At 39.3% G+C, this 15673-nt stretch overlaps 2 protein-coding genes across 2 annotated transcripts in view; one reads left to right on the top strand and one right to left on the bottom strand.

Moving 5' to 3' along the window:
• The first annotated feature begins 249 nt into the window (after nucleotides 1-249).
• RPL5 (ribosomal protein L5) lies at nucleotides 250-8208 on the top strand. Its single transcript, XM_079904424.1, has 8 exons — nucleotides 250-337; nucleotides 1523-1592; nucleotides 1678-1793; nucleotides 2956-3090; nucleotides 4409-4611; nucleotides 5321-5498; nucleotides 7550-7638; nucleotides 8042-8208. Exons 1-8 carry the CDS (start codon nucleotides 335-337, stop codon nucleotides 8139-8141), a joined length of 894 nt encoding a protein of 297 aa, XP_079760550.1. The 5' UTR covers nucleotides 250-334; the 3' UTR covers nucleotides 8142-8208.
• Nucleotides 8209-8353: 145 nt separating this feature from the next.
• DIPK1A (divergent protein kinase domain 1A) overlaps nucleotides 8354-15673 on the bottom strand; it is a gene marked incomplete at its 5' end in the record, with an annotated part of 120318 nt that continues 112998 nt past the window's right edge. Inside the window, 2 exons of the mRNA XM_079904409.1 lie at nucleotides 8354-10687; nucleotides 11955-12131. Coding sequence (XP_079760535.1) covers nucleotides 9875-10687; nucleotides 11955-12131 — 990 coding nt within the window. The 3' untranslated portion in view covers nucleotides 8354-9874. The remainder of the gene's footprint in view (nucleotides 10688-11954; nucleotides 12132-15673) is intronic.

Raw genomic sequence — 15673 nt, forward strand, 5'->3', positions numbered from 1 at the left:
TTATGAAACAACTTCCTAGCATAGGAAAGTGAAAGCCTTTTACAATCCTCCCTGCTACTGATCACCGCCCTTCCCTGTCGGATCACCAGTCAGGAGATTGGGACTCCGCGACTTTGAGGATTTGTTTCGGGAAGGCGAAGTCCAGCATCGGTCCTCCTACCAGCAGGGGGTAGAGTACTGCAAGCCAGGCGGCCGGCGGGTCTCTCTTCCACACGTCGCTGGCGTGAGCGTCGGCGCTACATACTGCGCCTGCGCACGCGCCACGGCCTTTTTCCCCCCCCGGAGCCGTGCTGGTTTTGCAGCTTGGTGGCGGATAGAGCTTCTGTTCTACAGGATGGTGAGTGTGTATCTCGGTCTCGGGGCTACAGATGCATGGGGGTTCCCCCTCCTTGTCCTAAAGGCAGGCTAGGTTCCGTCTGGCGCTGTGCAGGGATCGGATGCCATTAGATTGCCGGCTCTGCCGTGGTCGGGCTGCAGCTCCCAGCGTGGCCTTAATGGCTGCCACGGCGCACAAGCGGGCGGGGGGAGGGGTTGAAGAAGAGGGGGAGTTGGGGCAGAGGATTGGGGATGGGGTGAGTATAGTAGACAAACGACAGGGTTAGTGCTGGCCCGGCAGAGGGGGCACCGGCAGGCGGCCGGGGCGAGGAGATTGCGTAGAGTCAGTCTCAGACTAGCTGGGGGATGCCTGAGTGGAGACGGGCTGCGGCTCCTCGGACCCAGCTCCACCCATGACTGCTTGGTGGGTTTTCCGGGAGAGCGTCGGGGCTGGCAAATTGTTCGGAAAACCTGTGTTTTGGGGCCGAAGAAGTGGCTTTTAAGCCACAACCGTCAGTAGAACCTGGAGGCTGTGGGGTCTCTGGGCCCCGAAAAGAAGCTCATTTACTTTGGTATGCGTCGCCTGCCTCTTTCTCTATATCGTCGCTGGCTCCGCTTTTTAATGATTCTTCGGGTGGGTGTTGCTTTAGTTGGTGGGGGTCAGTGTTGTTTTAATCGGGAGTAATTGCTGAATATATCCTTGGCCAGTTATGTTTTGTGGCAAGTAATTTAGGCTTTTGAAATACATTTGTGGAAAGAGGGAAATACTAGGTTCTCGAAATGGGACAGTGTTAAGAACAGATTGACGTTTGCAAGATTGCTGTCTTGAACAGTGTTTTGCAAAGTTGGTCACTAGGATTATTGCTGGTCCAATAGGGAACAAAAGTTGAGAGTAAGTTTAAGAATTTAAAATCAATGTGACAGTTTTATATCTGGTGAATATAATAAATTGGCCTGCATTTTGTATGTTTTCATTCCATCTTTCCTGCTGATTCATTTTTATTTTGCTTTATGAAACTGTCAGTCTTGACATATGGAAAGTAGGAGAAAAAGTGATTCTTGACTTCAGATTTGAGAAAGTGATGGTTGTGTCTGGATTCACTTTTGAAGTTTAAGTGTTATTTTGTTACACAGTTAACACAAATGTCAAAAGTATCAGAAGCTAAAACATTTATCAAAGTTTTAATAACTTTTTTTTATCTTAAAGGGGTTTGTTAAAGTTGTCAAGAATAAGGCCTACTTCAAGAGATACCAAGTGAAATTTAGAAGACGGCGAGGTATGGTCAGGTTTTCATGTTCACGACATGAAAAGAATCTGCTTTGTAGTGGAATAGACTTTTTTAAATTACTTTTTTTTTTCAGAGGGCAAAACTGACTACTATGCTCGGAAACGATTGGTAATTCAAGATAAAAATAAGTACAACACACCCAAATACAGAATGATAGTTCGTGTAACTAACAGAGATATCATTTGTCAGGTAAGTTGTATTCTAGACGCAAGTAATGGATGGTAACCTCCACCCCCCTCCTCTTCTGCCCTCACTGTGGTAGAAAAGTTGTACTTGGGGAGCAAAACACAACATATGCATTAGGTCCATCTAGTCTAGTGCCTGGCACTCCAAGGAACATTGAGTAGTTCTTTTAGTAGGTTTGAAGTTGGAGCCTGGGAAATTGGTACTGTAAAAAGTACTCTGAGGATCAGCTGTTTGGCAATCCTGACCCAGTTTAATTCCATTCACTTTCTAATTGGTGGGGGTGGGGTGGGGGTGGGGGTGGGATTAGAGAAGTTCATGGCACTGTGCTATTTTTGTGGGGGTGGGAGGGTAAATTTGAGACCCAGTAGAAGGTTCTTGCCCATTCCAATTCCAGTAAGATAATAGAATTTATTGTGGACTGAGTTCACTTATCCAATACTTTGAAGAGGTAGGTAGTTGTGAATGTTAAATTAGACTCTTAAGATTATTTTTATTCTTGATTATTGTTCAAAATAGGTTTTAGTAAATACTTAACGAAGGTGTCTCCCATGTAAAAGACTTACAGAAAGTGGCAATTTGCTCCTAGAAGGTAGTTTTCTGGGCTTTTACAACTAGGAAAACATTTCGTACTTGAGATTTGGAGGAGACAGGCACATTTATTTTCTGGCCAGACTAATTTGTTGGTTGTGAAGGCAATCTCTTCCTCCATACCTAAGTTCAGATAACTAAATATTAGGTTTTCTGAAACATTGTTGGACTTAGATATGCTTAGTTTAAAAGGTGTTTGAAATAATCAGGGATTCCTTTTTGATTTTTCAAAGTGCCTCCTTAATTCACCAGCTTTCCCAGCTCAAGGTCTTTTCAGTATTTCTCAGAAGTAAGGAACTACAGTATAACTTATTCCAAAGGTATTTTAATATTCGATGTCTGTGGTAATTTGAGACTTATGTACTGTGAAATTAGTCAAACATACTTACAAACTCATAAACCTACCTTCTGTAGTTGACCAGGCCATAATTGTTGAAGGTGAGTGGGTTTAACAAAGATCTTAAGTGATGCAGATCTGTGTGTTTTTTTGTTAAATCTTTTGAAAAAGAAGGCACTTAGGAAGTAATCCACAAAACAGTGAAAACAGATTACTAACCTGTTTTTTCTCTTATTGTAGATTGCTTATGCCCGTATAGAAGGAGATATGATAGTTTGTGCAGCTTATGCTCATGAACTCCCGAAGTATGGTGTGAAGGTTGGCCTGACAAATTATGCTGCAGCATATTGTACTGGCCTGCTGCTGGCACGCAGGGTATGTACAAGATTACTTTAAGTGATGTATTTTGGAATTAGCTCACTGGAGTTGTCTGCAACATAGATGGTTCACACATGGATAAGACACCTTCAGCTAGCTGTGGGGAGAGAGGAGTGCCTCCTGTTGCCCTGTGGCTTATAAGGGCGTCACCAGGGAAGATAATTTTATATAAATACCTTGTTTAAGACAGAGATGTACTTTATAATCTGGGGAAGCCTTTTTTTCTGTTTTCTCCCATTTGTTGGGTATATCTAGACCAATAGAATTATTTTGCATTGATGGATATCTGTAATCTGTGCTGTCTCATATGGTAGCCGCTAGCCACATGTAGCTATTAAGCGCTTGAAATGTGTCTAGTGCTGCTGATAACTGAGTTTTTAACTTAAATATGAATAGCAGGTTGTGGCTAGTTGGTGACTGTCTTGTTGGACAGATCTAGTCAGAAGTGTAGATCTTACCATCAGCGTACATTAAAAATGCAGACTATACCCCACGCCTTCAGAATTTATATTCTCATAGGGTGTCCAGGTGATTTATATGCATGCTAAATTTTGAGAAGCAGTGCCTTAAGCTTTTGAGGCGGGGGTAGGCGTTGGTGGGGGGATTCATTTTTGTTTTAATAATCTTTGCCTTTGGGTGGCAACATTTCCTATAAAAGGAAATGAAAATGTGATCTTACCTTGTTTTTGTTTTCTGACCTTGTTTTGCAGTGGAATTGTTAAGCATGCATCATTGTTGGGGACCCACATCTTCACTGGTTATAAACATGTTTGGGTTGGGACATTGTCTTTTATATGAGCATCTTGGTGCAAAGGCACTATAGATAACTAGCAGAGTAGTGGCACATATTAACATAATACAGTGGCAGGGTAGAGCCACAAAAGGTGTTCTCTTCAGCACAGGATCCTACTCATAATACTGTAATCAAATTAAACAAAACTGCCTATGATAATATTTAATATTTGGTGGTTGAATTATAGCTAAATATGACCGAGGAAAGGTGGAGATCACTTCCCTTGAGTAAATATATAAGAATCAAATTTAAGTATCATGTCCTTATTGATTGCTATAGAAATCAAGTATGGACAATGTAGCAGGTTCAGAAACTGTTAAACAGTTATACTTGTTGGTAAAATTGGATATCTGAAATTTCTTTTTGTGGCATTTAAAAATTGATATTTAAAAGCAGATTGGGATAAAGAGAAAAAGTGATTTGGAAGGAAATTTTTTGTCAGGTCATTAAAGTTGTGAATTTTGAGATATTGTTGTTTGAATATATTCTAACAAGCATTTAGATTGGCTTCTTTGTTAATAGCTTCTTAATAGGTTTGGTATGGACAAAATTTATGAAGGCCAAGTCGAGGTGACTGGAGATGAATACAATGTTGAAAGCATTGATGGTCAACCTGGTGCCTTCACCTGTTACTTGGATGCAGGGCTTGCCAGGACTACTACTGGGAATAAAGTTTTTGGGGCCCTGAAGGGAGCTGTCGATGGAGGCTTGTCTATCCCTCACAGGTAATAATAGTATTCAGGGCCTCGTTGCCTGGACTCCAGTACTGCACTGTTTCTAACTGGTTGGGCTGTGGAGATAACTGAACCAATTAGAGTAATAGTAGCTATCATTGTGTACCTGCCATGTGCTGGGTACTGTGCAAAGGGAACCTGGCAGGGTGGGAAGGAACTGTAACATGGTTTATAAATGAAGAGACTGGGGTTCAGGGGTAAAATTATTTGTCCAAGGTTTTAGAGCCAATAAACGGAAGAGCCAGTGTTGAAACCACTACCTTTTCCACCAGTACTCCCCCTATTTTTTTTTTTTGTTTGTTTAATTCAGAATGAAAATTTGTTTACTGAGTTATGGGGAAATATGGACTCTAGGGGGGGAAAAAGTTTGAGAAAAAGACATAAATTTTTAAACTTTCAACTGGAAATAAGAGTGTAGGCTGTCCTTTGCTATGAAATAAGGAGAACTAACTTCATAGTGGCCTTGGTTCATTTAATGGTATTTAAAGGTGCTTGTGGCATGATTTTCTATCCTGGAATTCAAAAATTAGCTGCTGAATGATGATGTCCCACTAACTGAGCAGTCAGTAGTTGGTCCTTTGGTTGCATATGATGCAATTAATTGTTTCAAGACGGGACTGATGGCAGCTACTGAAATGAATTCCTTCTAGTGAACTGATTTCAACCATTATATACTAAAACATGGAAAACTTTATTTCAGTACCAAACGGTTCCCTGGTTATGATTCAGAAAGCAAAGAATTTAATGCTGAGGTACACCGAAAGCACATCATGGGGCAGAACGTTGCAGATTATATGCGTTACCTGATTGAAGAAGATGAAGATGCTTACAAGAAACAATTCTCTCAATACATAAAGAACAACGTAACTCCAGACATGGTAAAAATTTAACTAAAAATACCTGTATTGGTAAATTTATAGAACCGGGTTTCCTACCTGTTTTGAGTGGGTATGTTAATACAGTTTTATTTCAGGTTAACAGTTAAAAGTTGAATATGGGCATGTTAAAATGAAATTGGGATGTTGCACCTAGGGTAGGTTAAAAGTCAGACAAGATACTGACTTGAGGAGCTGGACTTGTCAACATGCTTTTAGGAATCTCTTAGATGCTGAAGGATGGCAGGCTTCAGGCATCCAAATCTAAAGCCTTTGGTGGCTTTTATGCATTTGGCTGTTCTGTGTTTATAAATTTCATTCATGTGGTCATAATCTACTCCAATATGAGGTGCTAGTTACTAGACTTCACTCATTTTGAGGTCATGGGGAAAAAAAGGTTCTTTCTTCATTCTTAGCAGATAAGTGCTATGTTCTGGACTTTCTCAGTGTCTCAGGCATGCACACAAAAAGGGAGATGTACAGATTCTATCACTAGTTCTGTGTGATGTTGCAAAAGTGAAGGGACCCGTGTTTTCAAAAGTCAGTTTAATGCTGCAAAGTTTATCACCCCTAAAGTTGAGTCTCAGGGCTCTCTATTAATACATTGGGGTAATTGATGATGACAGTGCGAGTTTCGATAGCGAAGGCATAGAACACAAAAATCACAGATTATTATAAATGTATTACAAATACAGAATTATATGTAAATTGATATATATCAAGTAATTGTTTTTATTAGGTTTTTTTCTGTTGCTGCATATTTTGTATTTGGCATACCTATGTCTGAAAATTATTTTTAAAATAGTTATAATTGAGGGAAAGATCACTTTCTGTTTTTGCATTATTTTCCTTTGCTAATAAGCTTTATACAAATGCATGTAGTAACTGCATTTTAAAAAATTTGTTTTTGGCTGCGTTGGGTCTTTGTAGCTGCACACGGGCTTTCTCTAGTTGCGGAGAGTGGGGGCTACTCTTCCTTGTGGTGTGCATGCTTCTCATTGCGGTGGCTTCTCGTTGCGGAGCACGGGCTCTAGGCGTATGGGCGTCAGTAGTTGTGGCTCGTGGGCTCTAGAGCACAGGCTCCGTAGTTGTGGCACACGGGCTTAGTTGCTCCGCGGCATGTGGGATCTTCCCAGACCAGGGCTTGAACCTGTGGGATTCTTAACCACTGAGCCACCAGGGAAGCCCAGTAATTGCATTTTACTCACGTGGAATGAGTAGTTTTAGAGACCTGGATTACCTTGACTCACTCTTCAGGAAGGCTGTAACTGTTACTGAATTTCACACATTTTACAGTTTCTCTTCCTGACTTGATCTTCCATGTGATCAATAGTCATTTGGGGTGGGGGTATTAAAACACTTCAGAGAGTTGCAGCATTGTTTTTTGTTGAATTTTAGAACAAAATTCTCATTAATGTTTCTAATTGGACAGCGGTTTTCTAGGGAAATTCGAGCCTCTTTCTGATTCCACAGAGGCCTGATACTGCTGCCACATACTGGTGATTTGTGGTAGTAGATCAAGAGGTTCCTGGTGTGGGATTCTGGGAATAACTTTTGAAAAGACCTATCAGAAATCAGTGGGAAATAGAAATATGGGGAACGTGGGAGGACAGAGATGTATTTGGCAGTTGCTTGTTAGTCCATGTATTTTTCATCTTAAATCTTAAATGCTGGCATGTATCCATACTTGAATGAAAGAATTTAGGTCAGATGGTTTTAAATGAGCATAAAATGTGTTTCTACAGAAAACAGTTTGCTTTAAACTTAAGTGACTCATGAAGTATAGCTGAATTATTCAGAAATACATGCGAATTTTTCTTGAGGAAGATTGTTGTGTTTTGTGAATAGTGTCAATTCATGTTGCTTATGGTAAAAACGGGGACTTTCTTAGGAAAAGATGGGTTACAAAAAGATATCAATATTGATCTAGTTTAGCTCCTTTTGAGAATCTGGCTTAGAAGGACAAAATAGAGCAAGCAGTAGAAAAGTGTGTTTTATTACTGTTTAGGGCATATGAAATGAAACCAAGTACTGTTTGCTTTGCTTTGTTTCAGATGGAGGAGATGTATAAGAAGGCTCATGCTGCAATACGAGAGAATCCAGTGTATGAGAAGAAGCCTAAGAAAGAAGTTAAAAAGAAGAGGTATGTGTTTTACTGTTTTTTGAAGAGAAAGAGGTTGGGAGGGGTTCCTGCCTTGTTTCATCTCGCTCAGACTCTGAGTGAAGTTGTGCAAACTCGATCACTAGCTCTGCATGATGTTGCAGAGGTGAGGGGAACCAGGTTTGCTAAAGTAATTGTGGTGATAGAAATGTATTGGCCTTGGATGCTACCGAGGTGGCCCATTCTGTCCCAGTACATTGACACTGTCAATTATTGCATTTTTTAATAGGCTAACTAAGGAAGAGAACAGGTATTGGACTTGGGATTATTTGACCTCCATTTTATTACAAAGTGGGTCTTTTTCAAAGTTAAATATTCTCTATTCTCTTTCGCTATGGTTTTTAAAATTTATGTCCCTTTCTCTTCTTTTTACCTTGTTCTGTAGGTGGAACCGTCCCAAAATGTCACTTGCCCAGAAGAAAGATCGGGTAGCTCAGAAGAAGGCAAGCTTCCTTAGAGCTCAGGAACGGGCTGCTGAGAGTTAATAAACCAAACCACAATTTCTATGAAGATTTTTCAGATAAAGACAGTAATAAACTTATTGAACAAGTAGCTGTTTCTGTGTTAAGCTCTTGTTAATGAAACTGGGAAGTACCTGAAATTGACAGTATTTTCCTTCCAGAAACAAGTGTAGCTTTTTCCAGAAAATCTTACATATTGCCTCAAAGTTCATACCTTGGGCATCTGTTCTTCCTGACAGGAGTTATCCCTTGAATTGTATGATGTGCAGCTGTCCTTAAAAAGTCTGGCAAGCAACAGACAAACCTTCCCCTAGAAATATTTCTTCCATTCATTTATTGTAACCACACGATGAGTTGGAAGAAAAAGTACCTTCAAAGTTTACAATTTTAAAGTAAGTGAAACTGATGCTACTCCGTGGCTTTAGTTCTTGAGAGAGAGCTCTCCAATGAAGGTCATATAATTTTAACACATTTATCCAGGTGAAACCTTTGAGCAGAAAATACTGGTTCTTTTTAAATTTTATTTATTATTTATTTTTGCGGTACGCGGGCCTCTCACTGTTGTGGCCTCTCTCGTTGCGGAGCGCAGGCTCAGCGGCCATGGCTCACGGGCCCAGCTGCTCCGCGGCATGTGGGACCTTCCTGGACCGGGTCACGAACCCGCGTCCCCTGCATCGGCAGGTGGACTCTCAACCACTGCGCCACCAGGGAAGCCCGAAAATGCTGGTTCTTTAATTATAAGAGGTGTTTCGTTTTATGGAGTTGAAAGGCCAGATCTGAATAAACACAAAAGAGAGGAGCAAATACTAACCCTTGTATATCAAGTTTACATGAGAAAAAGAGATGGATATATTTACATGCCTCTTGAGAAACAGTCCTTTGGCCAATAGGGAATACTGTTTGTTTGAAAATGGAAAATTATTAATAGGAAGTTTATGATTTCAGAGTCCTGCTCTTAATGTCCCACTTTCCCATAGCTCAGATTCAGGATATGTGTACCTGTGTTAGGTTTGTGGCCTAAAGATACGAGTTTTGAAGACCAGTTGGCTGGCTGATACTAAGATACAGACCCTTAAATCTAGGATGATGAACTCATCCATATTCAGCCTCTAAAATTGGCAATTATATATTGCCAAGTAGAATGCTTCTGATGGGTTTTCAGTGGGTAAGAGCCACTCAACTTTCTGAAGCCACATAAAATGTGATGTCTAAATGAGTTAAGTGTATTTATAAGAAACCATGCTATTAACCCAACATCTGTTTATAAAGGAGTAATTTTAATTTACCTGCTTTGCAGTCTTAATTTCTGTTAATGTGCAAACTTTACCATGCTGAGACATTAGTAAATTTATAAATTTTCTTTTTTAAACAGCAGCTTCAATGCAAACACAATTTCCAGCACTGATATTTTGGCTAACAAATCTACAAAATACTCTGACCGTTGATGTTTATGGAATGAGGCTTTTCACAGCATTTTTAAGTCATTAGTCAAAATAGTTACACAGTGAATGTACTAGGAAATGTACCAGCGTTTCTAAAAGGGCAGGAATGAATATTTTTGGACCTTTTGATCCTATACCTCCTGCCATTACTTCAGCAATCAACATGTATTTTAAGATGATGGCTTCCTTAGGATCAGGGGAAAGGAGTTTTGTGATAACTGGCAAGGATTTGAATCAAGCCATTTAGAAAAAAATGTTCAAGATTTTTCTTTTGAAGTGCTAAATTTCTTAAAATGGTCACAATGTCCAAATGAACTAAGAGTCGTTTGTGTAGGAAATTTTCTTCCACAGTAATGTTTTTAGGTTATTTAGTATCAAAGAATGTTCCATTTCCATTTGATTTGCTGTGACTTTGAGAGCAATACAGGAATACAGCTGCTTTTCTAATTCTTCACGAATTTCAACTGGAGCACCACGCAACAGGTAGTCTTTGAGTAACTGACAGGCTTTTGCCAAGTTTGGTTGGATCACTTCTGAGGTACACTTCATTGTATTCTGATCACAGCTAGTTCGACAATCCGTGCCATAGACACAGTCCAAATCAGACTCACAGTGACGATCCTTTATAAGTTCTTTCAGGTTTGTCTCTGGCACAATTTTTCTCATGTCCACCATTTTCAAATCGTACTTATCATTATATCCTAGGTTTTTGGCACTAGTATCGCACATGAGGAAGTTTCCATAGGGGCCATGGAAAACATCTTCCACAAATTCTAGAAGTCCTATGGCTATTTTAGCCTTTCTAGGCCATGATGGTGTGAACAACTGATCCATGCTTCTTCTGAACCCAGATGGAATAAAAAGTTCAATGACCCATGGAAGGCTTATTCCATAAAGAGAGGTATATTCAACACTTTCCATCACATAGAGATCACCACAGAATCCCATTAATTTGGGGGTATGTTCTTTATCTTGAAGTATTACCATGAGAAGAAATTCATTTAATTGAAGAAGTGCCCATGCTGACTTTGCTTCTCCCAAGGAAACCTGGCCATCTTTGTCTCCATCAGCCACTGTCAAGATGAGATTAACCAGTTCAGAGAGGTTGCCTTGGTCACCCAACTTTGCCTGTAAAGATAAGAATTTGGCTAATTATACAGAAGCAATGAAAAACAATCTCATATGTAACATACTAACTTCCTTTACAGGGATAATTACCATGCTAAGTAATAATCTTGCTACTGAATACCCATAGGAGACAATACCTTTCCAAATATTTATGTTTGCTAAGTGAGTCAGAACTATGTTTTATGTACTTGAGGTGAAACCCACTTTGCTAAGTATGTTAAGAAATAGCCACCTTAACGCCCATAGCCTCCTTAGACCTTGTAGATAAATACAGTTAACCAAGCCATTAATTAATCTTTGTCTTATTCATACACTTACTTGCAAAATTGCAGTGTAATTTGCCCATATCCAAAGTTAACGGGTCAACTACAAATTATTTTCTCCTATTTTGTAATTGTTATTATATTAATTATTTTATTCAAGGTGTTCCAATAATGAATGCTACAAGTATTTCCCTGTGGAGACTCTCTGGCATAAAACAGTCTAAAACTGTAAACTGTTCAAAGAAAAGAAAGATTTTGAGTTAAAATATAAGAGCAATAAAAATGAGAAAAAGATTCTTTCCAAAAGTGTAATTATTTTCATTGTTTTTTGGCCATGCCACGTGGCTTGCGGAAGTTCCCCGACCCGTTCTCGAACCCGCACCCTTGGCAGTGAAAGTGCGGAGTCCTAACCACTGGACCCAGGGAATTCCCAATATTTTCATACTTCTATTTAATCTCTGAGTATTTCTTTAAATTAAAAAAATAATTTGCGGGCTTCCCTGGTGGCGCAGTGGTTGAGAGTCTGCCTGCCGATGCAGGGGACACGGGTTCGTGCCCCGGTCTGGGAAGATCCCACATGCCGCGGAGCTGCTGGGCCCGTGAGCCATGGCCGCTAGCCTGCGCGTCCAGAGCCTGTGCTCCGCAACGGGAGAGGCCACAACAGTGAGAGGTCCGCGTACCGCAAAAAAAAAAAAAAAAAAAAAAAAAAAAAAAAATTGGAATCAGTCTACTAATTCTATTTCACCTTTTTAAAAAAAGTGTATCAGTTTTAATGTCAAGCTATAGAGCAGCCCATCTACTTAATGAACTCTCACATCTGGACATTTTTAGTGATAGTAATGTTAAACACCCTCCATACATTTTTTTCTTTGAATTATTTCCTCAAGATAGAGTCCCTGATATAGGTCAAAGAATACCAACATTTTTATGGCTTAGAATGAGGTCCTGCCAGCTTCCAGAAGAGTACCACTTCACACTAGCAACATGTGAATGCATATACTTACTTTAAAGAGACTGTAGACCATTTCTTTGAATTTCTGTACAGTAGTTCCCCTAGTTGGCTTATCAAATAGCACTATTTCTTTCCTTGGTTCCAATTCAGTTCCAAAATCAAGATGAAGTGCTTGTTCCATTTGACATTTCACAACACCTGGTAGATTATCCCAAATCCCTAAATACATCTGTGAAAAGAATGACAAGTTATGCTTTAGGCAGAGTAGAAAACTCTAATCTACTACGATATTTTTAGTGTCCTCCTCTTAAAAAAACACACAAGCAACAAAACCGAGATTGAGCTGACTTCCTGAATTGCAAATTTGAAATCATACTTCAAAGCTTTTTTCCTTAATTTTTTTAAATTATAAAAGTATTGCATACCTAAATATATATGTATATTTTTGACCATGGTCATCAGTTTTATTATTTTCCATTTATTAAATTGTAAAATATCAAAAATAGAAAATTTACCATCTTAACTATTTTTAACATACAGTTCAGTGGTATTAGATTCATGAGGTTGTGCTACCATCACCTGTCTGTCTCCAGAACTCTTTTCATTTTGTAAAATTGAAACTCTCTACTCCCTGTTCCCCTTCTTCCCCCTGCCCCCAGCTCATCACCAGTCCACTTTCTGTCTTTATGATTTTGACTACTCAGTCTAAGTATCTCATATAAGTGGAATCATACAGAATCTGTCCTTTTGTGACTGGCTTATTTCATAATGTCCTGAAGGTTTATCCACATTGTAGCATGTATCACAATTTCCTTCCTTTTTAAAGCTGAATACTATTACATTGTAGGAATATCCCACATTTTGCATTTCCTTTCATCCACTGATTGACACTTGGGTTGCTTCCATGTTTTAGCTATTGTGAATATTATGAACATGGATATACAAATATCTCTTCGAGATCCTGATTTCAATTCTTTTACATATATACCCAGAAGTGGAATTTCTGAATCATAGGGTCATGCTACTTTTAATTTTTTGAGGAGCTGCCAACCTGTTTTTCTCAGCGGCTACACCATTTTACATTCCCACCAACAGTGGATTCCAGTTTTTCTGCCTTATTGCCAACACTTGTTATTTTCTTTTTTTTTTTTCCAGAATAAACTCACAGTTTTATTTTACTGAGCAATGCTTGTCCTGCGTTGTTTTTACCACTTGTCAATATTTCACACTCTCTATACAATCAGAAAATGATTCCAAGGACACGTAGCAATCCTTCTTTTCTGGTTTTTTTGATAGTAGCCATCCTGATGGGTGTGAGGTGGTATCTCACGGTGTGCTTTTTTTTTCTTAGTTCTCCGACCATGTATCGAACCCACGCGTCAGCAGTGAAAGTGCGAAGTCCTAACCACTGTACTGCCAAACAATTCCCTAATTGTGGTTTTGATTTGCATTTCCCTAATGACCAGTGATGCTGAGCATCTTTTCATACACTTATTGCACATTTGTATACCTTTTTTCGAGAATGAATCCGGCTGTTTGTTTTTTTGTTGTTGAGTTTTAGGAGCCCTCTATATAGTCTATATATTAATCCCTTATCAGATATATGATTTGCAAATATTTCCTCCCATTCTGTGAGCTTCTTTTTTATTCTACTGATATTGTCTTTTGATGCACAATATTTAAAAATTTTCATGAAGTACAATTTGTCTATTTTTTCTTTTGTTGCCTGTGGCTTTGGAGTCATATGCAAGAAATAATTGCCAAACCCAATGTCACGAAGCTTTTGCCCTATGTTTTCATCTAAGAGTTTTATTTTTTATTTTTCAAAATATTTATTTATTTATTTATCTGGTTGTGCCAGGTCTTAGTTGCGGTAGGAGGGCTCCTTAGTTGCAGCATGCATGTGGGATCTAGTTCCCTGACCAGGGATCGAACCCGGGCCCCCTGCATTGGGAGCACAGAGTCTTAACCACTGCGCCACCAGGGGAGTCCCTAAGAGTTTTATAGTTTTAGTTCTTACCATTAGATCTTTGATCCATTTTTGACTTAAATTTTGAGAATGGTGTTAGGTAAGGGTCCACCTTCATTCTTTTGCATGTGTATATCCAGCTTTCCCAGTACCATCTGTTGAAAAGACAGTCCTTTTCCTATTGAATGGTCTTAGCACCCTTGTCAAAAATCATTTGAGGGACTTCCCTGGTGGCACAGTGGTTAAGAATCTGTCTGCCAATGCAGGGGACACGGGTTCGATCCCTGGTCCAGGAAGATCCCACATGCCGCGGAGCAACTAAGCTCACGAGCCACAACTACTGAGCCCATGTGCTGCAACTACTGAAGCCTGCATGCCTACAGCCCGAGCTCCGGAACAAGAGAAGCTACTGCAATGAGAAGCTCATGCACCGCAATGAAGAGTAGCCCCTACTCGCTGCAACTAGAAAAAGCCCGTGCACAGCAACAAAGACCCAATGCAGCCAAAAAAAAAAAAAAAAAAAAGAATCATTTGACCATATATGTGAGGGCTCTCTGTTCTATTCCACTAGTCTATATATCCGTCCTTATTCCACTACCACATTGTTTGATTACTGCAGCTTTATAGTAAGATTTGAAATCAGGAAGTGAGTCCTCCAGCTTTCTGGTATTTTTTTCAGGATTGTTTTGGCTATTTAGGGTCCCTTGAGATTGCATACGAATTTTAGGACTTTTTCTATTTCTGCAAAAAATTGTCTTTGGGATTTTGCTCAGGATTGCACTGAATCTTGATCATGCTGGGTAACATTAACATCTTAAAAATATTGTCTTCCAATCTATGAACATGGGATGTGATTACATTTGTTTATGTCTTCAATTTCTTTCAGCAATGTTTTGAAGTTTTCACTGTACAAGTCTTTCACCTCTTGGTTAAGTTAGTTCCTAAGTATTCTTCTTGATGCAATTATAAATGCAATGGTTTTCTTGATTTCTTTTCTGGATTGTTCATTGTTAGTGTATAGAAATGCAATTGATTTTTGTGTGTGGACTTTGAATTCATTTATTAGTTCTAATGATTTTTTTGTGGAATCTTTAGGTTTTTCTACAAAGAAGATCATATCCTCTGTCAACAGAGATAATTTTACTTTTTCCTTTCCCATTTGGATACCTTTTATTTCTTTGTTTAATTGATCTGGCCAGAACTTCCAGTACTATGTTGAATAGAAGTGGTGAAAGTGGGCATCCTTGCCTTGTTCTTAGATGAAAAGCTTTCAGTCTTTCACTATTGAGTATGATGTTAACTATGGGTTTTTCACGTAAGTGTTTTTAGTATGTTGAGGTAGTTGCCTTCTATTCCTAGTTTGCTGTGTGTTTTTATCAAGAATTTTGTCAAATGCCTTTTCTGCATCAATTGCGATGATCCTTTTTTTCTCCTTCATTCTGTTTATTTGGTGTATTACACTGCTCAATTTTCATATGTTGAACCAGCAAAAGTTAATAAGGATTAATGTGGGACTTCCCTGGTGGTCCACTGGCCAGTGGTTGGGACTCCGAGCTTCCACTGCAGGGGGCATGGATTTGATCCTTGTTTGGGGAACTAGGATCCTACATGCCTCATGGCGCAGCCAAAAAAAAGAAGGACTGGTGCTAGCTCTTCTTTAAATGTTTGGTAGAATCTACCAGTGAAGCCCACACGTGCAGGGCTTTTCTTGTTGGGAGGCCTGATTACCAATTCAGTCTCCTTACTAGTTATAGGTCTATGCAGATTTTCTATTTCTTAGTAGGTTTTGTGTTTCTAGGAAT

This window comes from Stenella coeruleoalba, assembly GCF_951394435.1.
Source record: "Stenella coeruleoalba genome assembly, chromosome: 1".
Lineage (NCBI taxonomy): Eukaryota > Metazoa > Chordata > Mammalia > Artiodactyla > Delphinidae > Stenella > Stenella coeruleoalba.

What these genes read in the sequence shown, in the direction of transcription:
- RPL5 (XM_079904424.1), top strand. An exon ending in GAAATTTAGAAGACGGCGAG is followed by an intron (nt 1,593 to 1,677) that starts GTATGGTCAGGT and finishes TTTTTTTTTCAG; the next exon opens with AGGGCAAAACTGACTACTAT. An exon ending in GCCTGCTGCTGGCACGCAGG is followed by an intron (nt 3,091 to 4,408) that starts GTATGTACAAGA and finishes CTTTGTTAATAG; the next exon opens with CTTCTTAATAGGTTTGGTAT.